The 13,991-nt window shown below is 23.3% G+C and overlaps 1 protein-coding gene across 1 annotated transcript in view; it reads right to left on the bottom strand.

The window, feature by feature from the left end:
- Window positions 1–7,064, bottom strand: part of LOC145834697 (retinoic acid receptor beta-like) — a 70,734-nt gene extending 63,670 nt beyond the window's left edge. The window contains exons 1-2 of the mRNA XM_082942193.1: window positions 7,007–7,064; window positions 5,198–5,323 (exon numbers count right to left, since the gene is read on the bottom strand). Of these exons, the coding sequence (XP_082798319.1) occupies window positions 5,198–5,306 (109 nt within the window). The 5' untranslated portion in view covers window positions 5,307–5,323; window positions 7,007–7,064. The remainder of the gene's footprint in view (window positions 1–5,197; window positions 5,324–7,006) is intronic.
- Between the last annotated feature and the right edge of the window lie 6,927 nt (window positions 7,065–13,991).

A 13,991-nucleotide genomic window follows, 5' to 3' on the forward strand; every position in this document is an offset into this window, starting at 1 on the left:
AAAGAGGAAGGAAATGAAGAAACCATCATTTCTTTGAAGATGAAGGTCTTTTAAGTTTAATGTCACTTTGAAATTTGATCATTTTAAATGATTGATTCATTTTTAATTTTTGTACTTTGACCGACCATTTTTGATGATTGAGTCCTTTAGTTTAATGGTTCTTTTTTAGTTGAGTATTTTCTTTGTCTTTTAAGTTTAAGATAATTTATCTTTTTGAAATTCAATTAACCATTTTAAAATGGTTTACTGATTTTTTACTGGCTACTTTTAATTGAGTTTTTTTTTAATATGTTAAGCCTAATGTCATTTAAATTTTTAATTGTGCTTTAACAAACCAGATTTAATGTTTGATTCGTTTTCTATCACTTTGAAATTTAGTCAACCATTTTTAAATGAACTGTTTTAGTTAAATGGTGATTTTAACAGAATCTTTTTTTTGGTGTTTCAAGTTTATGTTAATTTTAAATCAATCTAATTAAATTTGATCAACTGTCATTAAATGATTGATTCTTTTTTTTATTGGTTGTTCATTGAATTAATATTTTTGTTGTTATAAGTTTTATGTCATTTTGTACTAACCCTTTTAAATCATATATTGAACTCGGTTTTAATGACTTTTCGTCTTTATTTGTATATGAAGCTTAATTTAGCTACTTGTTTATTTTGAATAAACTTTAAATGAGAAGACTGATTTAAAATATTTTTCAACCATCAATTTGGAAACAATATTTAATTTTATCACTTTTCAAAAAGAGGTAGAATGTTTTTTTTTCATTAATCTTTTTACTAAAGCATATTTGAATTTGAGTTTTAACTAATGTATTTTATAATCTTTTTATCTTAACGCAAGAGAAAACATTGCTTATTTAAAAGGTATATGATTAAAAACTTTTACAAAAATTTCAAAAAGCTGCAAAAACAATAAGAAGTTCAAGTTGCTAAACTTTATAAAAAGATGAAAGGAAACTTTTATTGATATTAATGATTTAAATACTTTATTACTGATAAATGAACTTTTATTTCAAAAACAATAATACTTCAAAGTGAACGAACAAACTTAAATTGTAATTAAATGATAAAAACAATAATATATGTTTCATTTCTAGACTAGCTGTTTTTGTTTTGGAATAAAGTATTTATACATTTAAACAGATGAAATATAAAAAAAACTTAAAAATATATTAAACATACATCAACAAATAGTATTTAATCATTGTATTACATATAAGTTTTTTTAACTTTTACACGACTATACAAACACATTTTTTTGTAAGACTTAAATTACCTTTTTAGAATTTAAATCAAATTCAACCATAATTGACCAGTGGAGTTATAAAACAATAAAAATTGCATGAAAACTAAGCTTAGTGCAAACAGAAATTTATGAATTTTATTATTCGTCTACTTTTTTGTTAGCTTGAAACCATCTTGTAAAAGTTTACTACTTAATTGTCTCAGGAAGACAAAAATGTTCTAAAAATGTTTTTAATTTTGGGCAAAAGCTGAGTTTAACAACATTTTCTTTAAATACAGTGAATAAAATATTTAAATTCCATGAACAACTAGATACTTCAGTTTTACTTTGACGACTATTTTTAAATTTTTAAGACTATGGTTTCATAAAAATTAAAGAGTGTTTGTATAGTTTACTTTTTTTTTAGTATTAAATAATAGGACTAATTTTCGTTAAAGTTTTTAAAATAAAATACTAAAGGAAATTACATTTGAAACTGTAATTTAGTTTGACGATATAAAATAAAAGTTGAACATCTTATTTGAATATTGTTATACCTTATTTTAAATTTCTTTTTAAACTACTTTAATTTTTCAAACTTTTTTCACTATTATTAAATTTAATTTCAAATCTAACTTTTGTGTTTTAATTTAATATTTTAAATGAGTTTCTGAATGCATTAGAAACTTATAGCTAAAAAACTTATTTAAGAAGTATATGTATATTATAGTAAATGTAGTTTTAAAACGTTTTTAATATAAAGAAGTTGCAAAAAAGCACTTATATATATTTTTAACTAAAGAGTATATTTTTTTAAAACATTATAAAACAGTTATACTTTTTTTTTGCTTTAATAAGTTTTATAGTAATGATGTTTTTAAATAAACCAAAAGAATGTTTTATACAATTAGAAAACTGTAATCAGATAATCAATTAATGATGACATTCTTAACTTTGCACCTTTTTTAATAAATTATCTAATTAAACTGTCAAATAAAACATTTACATTGATTGATGGAATTTAATCATTAATTCAATTGACTCTCTTTGACCTTAAACTTATAAAAACAAAATTATATTCATGTTGCATATTGAACTATAAACTTTTGACATTAGGATATTTTTACAACTTTTAAGTAAATATGTATTTATATAAATTCAATATATTACAATTATAGTACTTACAAAAAGAGATTGATTAAAAATAAACAACTTTTAAACCAATCAATACCAAAATTATTTGTTCGAATTTATTTTAGTGCTTCAAGATACTAAGTTAGTATTAATCTGAAAGCTAAATTAATTTTGTTTTAAAACTAAACTTTTACCTTGATTCGTTGTTTAACTACATAAAAGTTATTTAACAAAAATGCTAGTTTTAAAGGTACTTAATGTAATTGATTGTTAAATAATATAACTTACCAACATAATTCTACAAGTTCTAAAACTATGCAAACCTGAAAACAAATCATAAATATTGAACAATGTAAAACACTAAAACTGATTGATTAAAGTAAAAACTTAAAATTTTTGTTAAAGTTTTACAAGTAGTACGAACTTGTATATCTTAATACTTAAGTGTTAAACCCATTAACTTTGCGAAAGTTTTGTCAAGTGTGAGACTTATAATGCACTTAAAATTTGATATTATTACAAAATATTGATCGATTAAATTCAAACACAAACTTTGCTCGATAATTTATTTTTTGTACCATAAAAATAATATCAATTCGATGACAAAAAATTATCACTTATAGCATTTCGAAACTAAGTTCTTTTTAAGGTGCAACGAACTGTTGTTATAAAAAGTTTAATTTTTTATAATATCTAATTCAAAAAATACATATTTACTTAAACTATATTGTTAGCTTTGAGCTTCAAACAATTAATTACAACTGAATCAAAAATTTACCAACTAACAAGTTATAATAAAACTGTTAAACTTATTGCACTCTCTATAAGTATAACTGCCTTAAAACTATTTAAATATTCTATAATCTTCAGTTTTAACAAGACTTCATTTTTTCAATAAAATAGTTTCGTTTTAATTAATATTAAAACAGTTCTACAACTTAAAAGAAAAGATTCTGTCAACTAATGAGTTTTTCAATTTTCTTAACATAAAGCTTTGATCAACTAAATTATTGTTGATTGATGATTACAGAGTACAGACTTGTATTTGCTCAATTTAAGAGCTCAATGTTTTCAAGTGTTTGAGTACTGTTACCTTACTGATACTAATCTTTAAAACTTTATAAAACAGGGCTCTTACAAATATTAAGCAACATTTTTCATTTTATGGCTGTAATAGAAAAATTAAATGAATTCTAATTTTTAAACAGCTTCACAAAAAGATATCAACCATATACAATAATTAAAAGTTTTATAATTAAGGTTATTATAATTTGTATAAATAGTTAGTATATTTTAATTCACGCAATTGAAAAAAAATGTTAATGATTTTTTACAAGAAGCTAAAATATAACAAACAAAAAAACAATTTAGGATTACCTTATCCTAGTTACTTTTTAGTCACAGAACGGAACCATTTTTTTCAACCGCATAGAAATTTATATAACCAGTTAATCAATTCAATTTTGCTCGTTATAAAATTCACCTAGCAGATGGCATAACTGCTTAAACAACTTATATTAAAAATTTCATGCAAATTATATCAGTACGAGTGTTAATATTACAAAAGCCACAAGACAATGTACTTACACATTATTACAAGTAAATGCAAATATCCAAACAAAAACTTGTTGTCTTAAAACAAAGAGACATTGTCAAAATATTGCAATTTTGTTTGCTAAGACCACAAAAAGATAACGTATCAGTAAAGATATTTAATAAAAATGTTTAATAAACATTTTCGTATTAATAACAACACTTTAATTTATTTAATAAATACATCTTTTTTGGCAGTTAACAATTTTTAAATATTTAATTAACTTTTATGATTAAGTTCAAAGTAAACTGTTGGTATATAAAAATTGAAAAATCATAAACATATAAAATATCAGAAAGGTATACTTTGTAAGAAGATAACTCGGTCTTCACAATTAAGAATAAGTATGTATAATATAAATGTCTAAGTTTATGCATTTACTTTTAGTTAATTCTTATACTTATTCAGTTTATTTTTGATGCGATGGTTTTTAGGAAATTCATTAAATATATTAAAAATCATTACTCTTAAAAAATTTCAGTATTTTTCACTCAAATAACTAGTTGCAACTAATAAATATATTACAATTCAAATTTAAAAAAAAACGTTTTCATAAAAAAATTAAAGCTTGCTGGCATAAATTAATTCTTAATAAATTGTTAGCAATTATTTGCAATAATAGAATATCATATAAATACAACTAAGATAATAAGAAACCTCTTACTAATTGAATAGTTTTAAAACATTTCATTTGTAAAAAAGTCTAATCAATTTATTAAAAGCAGATTAATATGCAACTTTAAAATTTAAAAAAATGTTTGTGACAAACAACAAAGAATTTCTGCAGCCTAAACAAAAACTAAGATTTCTTTTTTATTTGAATAATTGACACAAAACATAACAAAATATTTTGTACAAACAAATTACAAATACTAAATTTGTACATCATTTCTAAAAAAATTTACAATAAGTATTATAAAATAGCTGGGAAGTTTTACATGTTTCCGTCCAAAAAAATTTTTTTTTTAAGTTTGACAAATGCTTTAAATAAAAAACTTTATTTATTTAATTTTATCACAAACATAAAACACAAGTTTATAACTATAAACACTAACATCAAAATTTATTAAACTGCACTACACCATCAAGTTAAATGTATTCAAAAAAATTTTTTTTCATTAAAAAATTATACAACCAACAGCAATGATAAAGCTGTTGTAAGTAATGGAAAGTTTACCGCTCATACATTTCACACTAAAACTTTTTTCTTAAAATGTCAAGTAATTACTACTTACCTTGTTGTTGTTGGAGCCACGCGGTGTTTCTTGCTGAATCGCTCCACATGCTGCTTACATCAGGGTTCATCTGGAAACAAGCTGATATCGCCTGAGCTGCTTGTCTCATGAACAACCCTTGGAAGTCTGAATAAAGTAATTATTTCAGTTTAAATTGATGTTACTTTGATCTTGTGTGTTTTTTATAAATTTCTTTAAAAAAACTGGATATCTTTCATAAAACTTTATAAAAGAGGAAGTTTTTTTAAAAACATCTTTTGCATTTTAAACTTGGGAATAAATTGACTGATCCCTAGAATTCCGATGAAAACAATAAATTTTTGTACTAAAAACTTGATGTTGAAACTTAAATTTCTAGTAATTTATAAAACTGGAAAAAGTGTTTTCTGAAAAGTGTGAAGCTAAAAATACTTTATAAACCTAAATTTACTTAATACTGTAATAAGTTGAAACAAATTCTAATCTTCTTTAATACGCAACTAAATTAGGTTGAACAGTTTTAGTCGATAAAAAAATGTGGAATAGATAGAAGAAAACACATAAATAACAGTTTCTGACAAATGTAAATTATTAACCAATCATTTTTAGTGTACTGTATAAATATTTTGTAATTTTTATTTAATTTAAGATTTCAAAAATGACAAGATTTACAAATCTAATAGAACACTTAAATCTGTTTAGGACACAATAAATGTTTGTTTGTGATTTTTCTATGCATCAAGTAAATTTTTAAAAGTGAAATGATTGTTTAGAAATTTCTACAAAGTTTTAATGCTCATATATAAGTTTAAAACGCTTTCAGTTTCAAAACCCTTCTTCAAAAAAAATTCAATAAACTATCTATTGTTTGAATACGCATTGTATAGTTTATTGAAAGTTTATCGAAGATGAGTTTTGAACGTGAAAGCGTTTTAAACTCATATGTGTCCATTAAAACTGTGTAGATTTTTATAAACAACCATTTGACTTTTTAATTTAAGATTCAAAAATGTAATATATCAATACAAAAGTCACACACAGCAATTTAGTAAAAAGTTAACTAAAATTAATTTTACTTCCTTTTAATTAAATTCATAAAACAATTTTCAAAAAATAAACATTTGTTAAGCCATAATAACAAAACTTTAAACTATGTCCCATGATATATCTTGACAAAGCAGAAATAAATTCCATTAAAATAATTTTAATTAAAATATTTAGTAAAAAACTTGATTCACAGCCAATCGAAACATTGATTAGTCTAAAAATAGTCTACTAAATATTTTTAATAACTTAAAACAAGCTAAAAAATTAAAGAAAATGCTATTTTCTTGTAAAATTAAACTTTTTGTTTATATTTATAAATAAAGTCAAAATTGATTTTGAAATCAATATTCAAATATTCATCAAAAAGCTTATTTAAAACTAAAATAATATTGAATTTTAACACTTGCAGTCCAATCAAATTGTGTTAAAATTTGAATTAGTTTCAAGTGTTTCTAGTATAGTGTAACATTGCAATATAAAACTTGAACTCCAGGAATTGAAAATTGTTGATTTTAACTATTTTAATTTTAAGCAAAGTTTTTTCACGATCAGAACAGTATAAAGCATAGATATACAAAACACTTGACCAAGATTATTTATTGAAAACAAAAGAGTAAATGATTGTATACAAGATACAAACTAAATACAAGCCTCACTTGGTATTATTTTATTTGTTTGTAGCTTAAACTAATGACATCTACCAAAAATAATGGCTTAGCATCATAATGGATTTAATAACATATATCACTTAAGCTACTTAAAATTTGAAAGCAATTATTTAACCTGGATTGTAAGTGTAAATGTTAGGGAAGCCATTAGGTGGGGTTGTGACCGCACTTTGATTTTCATTGGAAGACGTTGATGTTGCGGGTTTCTGTAGCAGAGGATTGTACTGTGGTAGCATTTTTATTTGATTAAATTCTGCAAAATTGAAATTTGTTATAGAAATACTTATGCACTGTTATAAATAAGTAGGCCTGATAATTTAGCAAATGAATTAGACTTATAAACTGTCTTATTCAGCTTGAGATAATAATTTTTTTTTTTTAACATTATAAAACTGTTATACAGTTGCATTTTTTTTTCATATTAATATTTAAATATCCATAGCTATACCTTAGACTTTACTGTATTGAGTTTTCACCTTGAAAACTTCTAACGATTTTTTATTATGTATATTTTAATCAACTTTTTGACTAAATGTAACTAATTAGTTTTTCTTCTTTTTATTTATTTAACAGAGTGGATACTGATTTTTTTAAAGTTCTTCCAGTTTTTTATGGTACAAGTTTTCTTTTCTTTATAAAGTAGAGTATTTAAGATAAGGTAAATAAATATGTATAAGAAATAATTTATAAAAATAATAAATTAACTTCAATAAACACATATATATTTATTTATTTACAATTTTTTATTTTATAATATACAACAGTTTTATACAATTGTTTTGTTTTATGCAGCACTACTGCCTGAAACTATAAGAAATATAAAAAACATTTATATATATATTTATTATTTATTTATTATTTGTTTATTTTTGTTAGTTTTATAAACTATAAATAATTCTGTTTATACTGATTTGTTTTTCATACTTTCTCAACAATATAAAATAAAAATAACTAAGAGTCTAGATAATAGGACCATAACAAAACAGTTTAAAATATACAAACAAAAATTACTTCAACTAATAGTGTGTTAGTTTTTTGAACAAACTAAACTAACTAAAAATACCAGGGTTGCCAATATTTGAAGTAAAAACGCCAGCCTGGGAGACCATAAACTATTTGAGCTTATGATAAAATGAAAATAAAAAACATTGAGAACCAAAATTTTTAAAAAAATAACATACTGATGTTCAAGTTTGAACAAACAATAACAAAAGACTAAATGACTAAAAAAGCACAACTTCTGAAGGATAATTTATGTTGAATATGAGATTTTGAAACATAAGTTATAAAATTTAGCCTGAAATTTAGAAAAAAGTTAAAACTAGCTCAAGTATTAAAAAAACTGAGAACAAGCCAACTCAGCCTGAGTTTTAAAAATAACTTGAAAATTTAGATTCAACACTCTTTTGTTTCATGGCAACTTGTAGATTACCATTAATTTACTTTAAGGTTTAACTGTTTGACTTTTATTACAATTAAATTATCCAATAGTACTAAAAATCCTGGTTATGATTAACTTTGGGTGGGCACCAATATCGAAGTGAAATTCAATATACAGGAATTTTTCAGCTTTATTTAAAATAATTTTCAGTTATATTTTGAATGTAATTTTAGGTGACTCTTCAACTGTATATAATAGTGTCATTTCAACAATGCGACTTTTAAACTTTTTTTTCTTATAAAATATCTTTAGCTTTCCGATGTTAATATTATTATAAGGAACAGAAACAATCAATTTATCTATTAATGTATAATACAATTTGAAATGACACTTAGTTGAAATGACACTATTGTTAGAGTTAAATAAGGAACCGACTTAATTTTTATAATTAATTCACAGCGATATGTAACCTACATAAACCATAATACTAAAAGAATAAAAATAGTTTAAAAGTCGCATTGTTGAAATGACACTGTTATATACAGTTGAAGAGTCACCAAAAATTACATTCAGTAGTATAAGTAGATAAGCAGGGCTTCAAAATAAAACTAAAAATTATTAAAAAAAAAGGTTAAAAATTCCTTTATATTGAATTACACTTCAATATTGGTGCCCACCTAAAGTTAATCATAACCAAAATCCTTAAATTCAATCTTTATTGTGATTTATACATTTATTAAAAATTCACAACTTACAAAAAAAATAGTTGGTTAATTTATTTGCTAGTACTTCAGAAACTAGTTTTTTATAAGTTTTTTAAATTTTCTTTACTATACCAAAGTACTCAATATTATAAATGTGTAACGACTGAACTTCAAATACAAAAATTTCATAAGAGAAAGTTATTAATTCCCAAATATAATTCTTTTATTGGTTTAAGTGAACTCATTTGTTCTAAATTTCTAATTGATTTAATTTGAGAAAAAACTGGCAGCAAAAAAGCTTTAACTTTTAACTAAGGGGATTTTATAACTAGGTTTTGAATCAAAGCAAAGTATCTGCTAGCTGAAGTAGTACTGCCAAAATTTAAATAGCTAAGCTCTTAAGTTTGATTTCTTTTTTTCTTTAGATTTTAAACAGTTAATCAAAATTTTTCTTTTTAATTAAAGTAGGTTAAATGTAACGGTTTAAAACAAGAATTTTTGGAAAATGGGTAAAAAGTTTATATTTAAATGTTAGTTCTGTGTAATTATATTTTGCTACTGTTGTTCATTTGCATAAATAATGAAATAAAAATTCCAAAACAGTACTAATAAAGCTGACTAAAAATATTTTCCACAGAAATACTTTTTTCAACTTAAAACTAAATCAGCTTCAGTTGTCAAAAATAAATATTTCAAGTTTTGATATAAACGTTTTTATATGTCTTTGATAAGTTTTGTTTATAAACCTAATAATTTTTCACAAGTTTTCTCACACAAAAAAACTAAAATAGTAGAACAATTCTTAAATATGTATGGAAATATTTTTAGTTTGTTATACTCAATTAAAAAAAAAAATGGATACAAAAAAAGATATAAAACAGATCAACAAAAATATATAGGTTAACATTATAAATAAATAGATTAGACTTGTTTCTATGTGTACCTAATAATATTGTTTTTTAATTAACAACAACAAAAAAGCACTTAAAAGTTTGGTCTGACGACTTGGTGTATGATAGAACTTTAAGTTATTTTTTTATTATTATAAATTTTGTTTCTTATATTTATTAAAAAACGTTAAAAGGTATCCAAGTGTTGTGTGACTCGATAACCAAAAGATAACTTCATGTACCTAGTCCTAGGACCAAGTATTTTAAGCGCTTTTTTTGTCGTTCATTAAACAAAAACTATATAATCAACCTGTATTTTATATTCAAAAATTTAATGTTTATTAAACGACAATAAAAAAACCTTTAAAACAATTAGTCCTTGAACCTGATTGACCAAAAAATCTTTCAGTTGTCGAGTCCTAGTTCACTTGAATACAGTCAAACCTCTAACGTCTTGTCCAGGGCTATATTGTTAAATGTTATATGTAGTATAGTGTTAAATGAAAGTAATGATTCACATGCACAATATTTACAAAAAAAATCTTTTATTTAATATATCAGTTTAATTGTCATTACAAAAAACATGCTCTTGCTAGTCCTAGACAAGACATTTAACTGTATCCAAGTGGTGTTCAACTGGATAAATAAAATTAATTTTTGTACAAGACATCCTTTGTAATCTTAAATGATAACATCGTAAATAAAAGTTTAGTTTTCTATTAAGAAGAAATAGGAAGCATTAAAAATTCAAAACTTTTATTTTCTTTTTAATTATCACAATTGTGTTTTATGATAGTTAGTTCATATCATTAAACTTAATCGATGTAACTTTAAACAATACTAACTAATTACTTAAACAATAATTTAAGCTAGTTAGCTGTAGAACAGTGTCAAATATACAATTACAATGTGAAGTTAGTTTTGCTGTTTTACAATATTTTTTTCGGTTAAAATATTAAATACTTTGTTTATACTTAATTTTTATGTTATAATTTAAATTTAAATTAAACTAACAAGTTGGTATAAATTAATTAAAACTTGGAGATAAATTTTAATATATGTATTTTTTGTAACTCTGGTGATAATTTATCGCATCAAGGCCTTTTCGTAACTAAATATTACTAGTTAGCTTTTTTTTCAATTTTTTTTCTGAAGTTTTACACATAAAACATAAAATTATAAAACAAAAATAAAATTTTGAACTTCTGTTTTCTAAGATCAGAAACTAAAATAAAACAAACTATTTATTACAGTTTTTAGAAATTCCGAGATGTATTTAAATATAATAGTTTAGTACAAATTATAAACACTTAAACACTTAGCTAGTCAATAGTCATTACATAAGCTGTCAGTAGTAATCGTTTTTTTACTTAGTTAATTAATAAAAAGACTTTACTTAGTAGATGTTTTTATGTTTTGCATTAAATTAAAATAGTCTTTTTTAGTCAAAGGTGAGTAAAGTTTGATTAAGTAAAACATAACAATCAAAAATTAAAAGAGAGCTTTAAAGTTCAGTACTTGTAAAGTGTTTTTAAATTACATAAGTTAACAATATGTATTAACTATAATAGTTAGTAATACATTACTTCCACTTTATTAAAAGTTGTGACATGTGTCCCACTAATTGTTTCTTGTGTAAGTTGGCAATAAAAAAAATCTTAATAACTATGTAAATTAAAAGACTAAGTGACATTTATTTAAAAGAAATATTGTTCTATAAAAAAGGAGAAATAAATTAGAGGAAACTCTACAACACACATTTTTGTTTTGTTTTAATTATTCTATATTTTTATATTTTTTCACCAATGTACAACTGTGCACAGCCGAGTCGATCCCTGCTCTGTCATTAAAATAAAACTTTACACATTGAACTTGTAAAAGTTTTCAAACAATTAGTCTGTTTTAAAATAATTTAGGAAAAAATACTTAATACGCCGATTACAGTTTTCTTAAAAATACAAGTTTTTTCAAAAGAGACTTTTTCAATTTGTTGTTTAAACTATACAAGTAGCTAAATAAAATATCTAGCCCTACTATTTATAATTTATTTTGAAATTTAATACTGAGTTAAAAAAAGATATAATTAACTTTTTTGTATCGGTTTTCAAAAACTTGTGAGCGATAAAGGAAGCAAACTTGATTAAGATTGTTTCTTTGTAGGACCTTTAATCTAAAACTGAAACTTATTATTTGAAATACATTTTAGCAACATTTGCTCAGTTTCTTAGTTTTGATTGGTCAGTTTGAATTTTTAAAATTCATTAGCAAACTAACTCTAATTTGTGTCTTTATTGATTAGTGGTGCTTGATAAAAGGAAGAAAGAAAAGAAAATATATCCTAATATAACAGTCAAAAAAGCTTGATGGTTTCATGAATGACTTCAACATTTAGGTTAGTTAATCAGTAGACTAAACTAGTTTATAGTTCTAATAACAATAGTTTTCTAAACTTTGCTTTTGTGTTTGCTATACATTATTTTTTTTAATTTGCTTGGACATTTAAAATATGTATCTTTGCTGTTTTCAATCTATTGACCTAAAACTATGCGAAAACATTCTTTAAATAGTTTAAACGGATCGCACTGTTTAATTAAAAAAAAACAATTAAAGTTCTTGTTAAATAATCAAAAAAGTATATTTTGAAAAAGCATTGTTTATTTAGAAAATTATTTGTTTTATTTGGATGAATTTAATATCAGTAATCAGACTTACTGTAAAGTTAATAAATAGTAAAGAATATAAATTTGTAGTAAAGCTGTGTAATTGTGCTTTTTTTTTGCCTTCTACAAAAAACTCACTGATTTTGATTGCTAATATCTAAATAATCATTTAAACTTTTCAAAGTTGTTAAAATGTCTGATAGCTCTAAAAAACATTACAAAATATCATCAACTTTTAAAAGAAGCAAGGTTGCCAAAAAACCTGGAAATTGATAATTTAGGCAAAAAAACCTGGAAAAACCTGAAACATGAGAAATTTCACTAAAAACCTGAAGTTTTAAATAACTTAACATGTGAAATTATTAAATTTTTATTAGGTACAATAAAATCTATCACAAATCAAAAACATTTTTTATAAATTAAAATCTTATTATATATTAAAATAGGGGTAGGGAGTACATGGGTGATGTTTGCTGGACTTATGAGTCCATATGGTTTGGATGTGTTTTTGCATCATTAAGAAGAATCTAAAAAAAAAAATCAAAAAAAAAAAGTATGCTTGCAGCCCCAAAAACTAATTTCAACCATAAGAATCACATACTTTTTTATTTTTTGACTTAAACAATAATAAAATCACTTATATATGTCCTCTAGACTTATAATTTATGTTTTAAATGAAAGCTTATACTGATTGACATATATTAAAAGGCGTATTAACTGCTAATGATGTATTAAGAAGTCATAATCACCATAAACGTGCAAAATTTGTCTGTAAAATGTAGGGGTAGGCTATACAGCACATTTTCTGGTCATATTGTAAAATTCAAACAAGTAAATGTGATTTGGATGTGTTTTTGCTTAGTTAAAAAGAATCTAAAAAGAAGAATTATAATTTTACATAAAAAGTCACTGCCCAAAAATTGAAAAATATGTGATTTTTGGGCAGTGACTTTTTTTTCCTAAGTTATAACTTTTTTTTTAGATTCTTTTCAACCAAGCAAAAACACATCCAAATCACATTTACTTATTTGAATTTTCAATATGACCAGAAAATGTGCTGTATAGCCTACCCCTACATTTTACAGACAAATTTTGCACGTTTATGGTGATTATGACTTCTTAATACATGATTAGCAGTTAATACGTCTTTTATTATATGTCAATCAGTATAAGCTTTCATTTAAGACATAAATTATAAGTCTAGGACATGTATAATTGATTTAATTACTGTTTAAGTCAAAAAATTGTAAAGTATGTGATTTTTGGGGTTGAAATTAGTTTTTTGGGCTGCAAGCAATCTTATTAAAAAAAAGTTTTTTTTTGTTCAGATTCTTCTTTATGAAGCAAAAACACATCCAAATCATATGGACTTAAATAAATATTACAATATGACCGAAAAACGTGCTGTACACCCTACCCCTAATTAAACACATTTAAAGTAGCATACAGTACCACCTTTTTAATA

The sequence above is a fragment of the Thalia democratica genome, chromosome 4 (assembly GCF_965202585.1).
Source record: "Thalia democratica chromosome 4, ktThaDemo2.hap1.1, whole genome shotgun sequence".
In the NCBI taxonomy this organism is placed as follows: Eukaryota; Metazoa; Chordata; class Thaliacea; order Salpida; family Salpidae; genus Thalia; species Thalia democratica.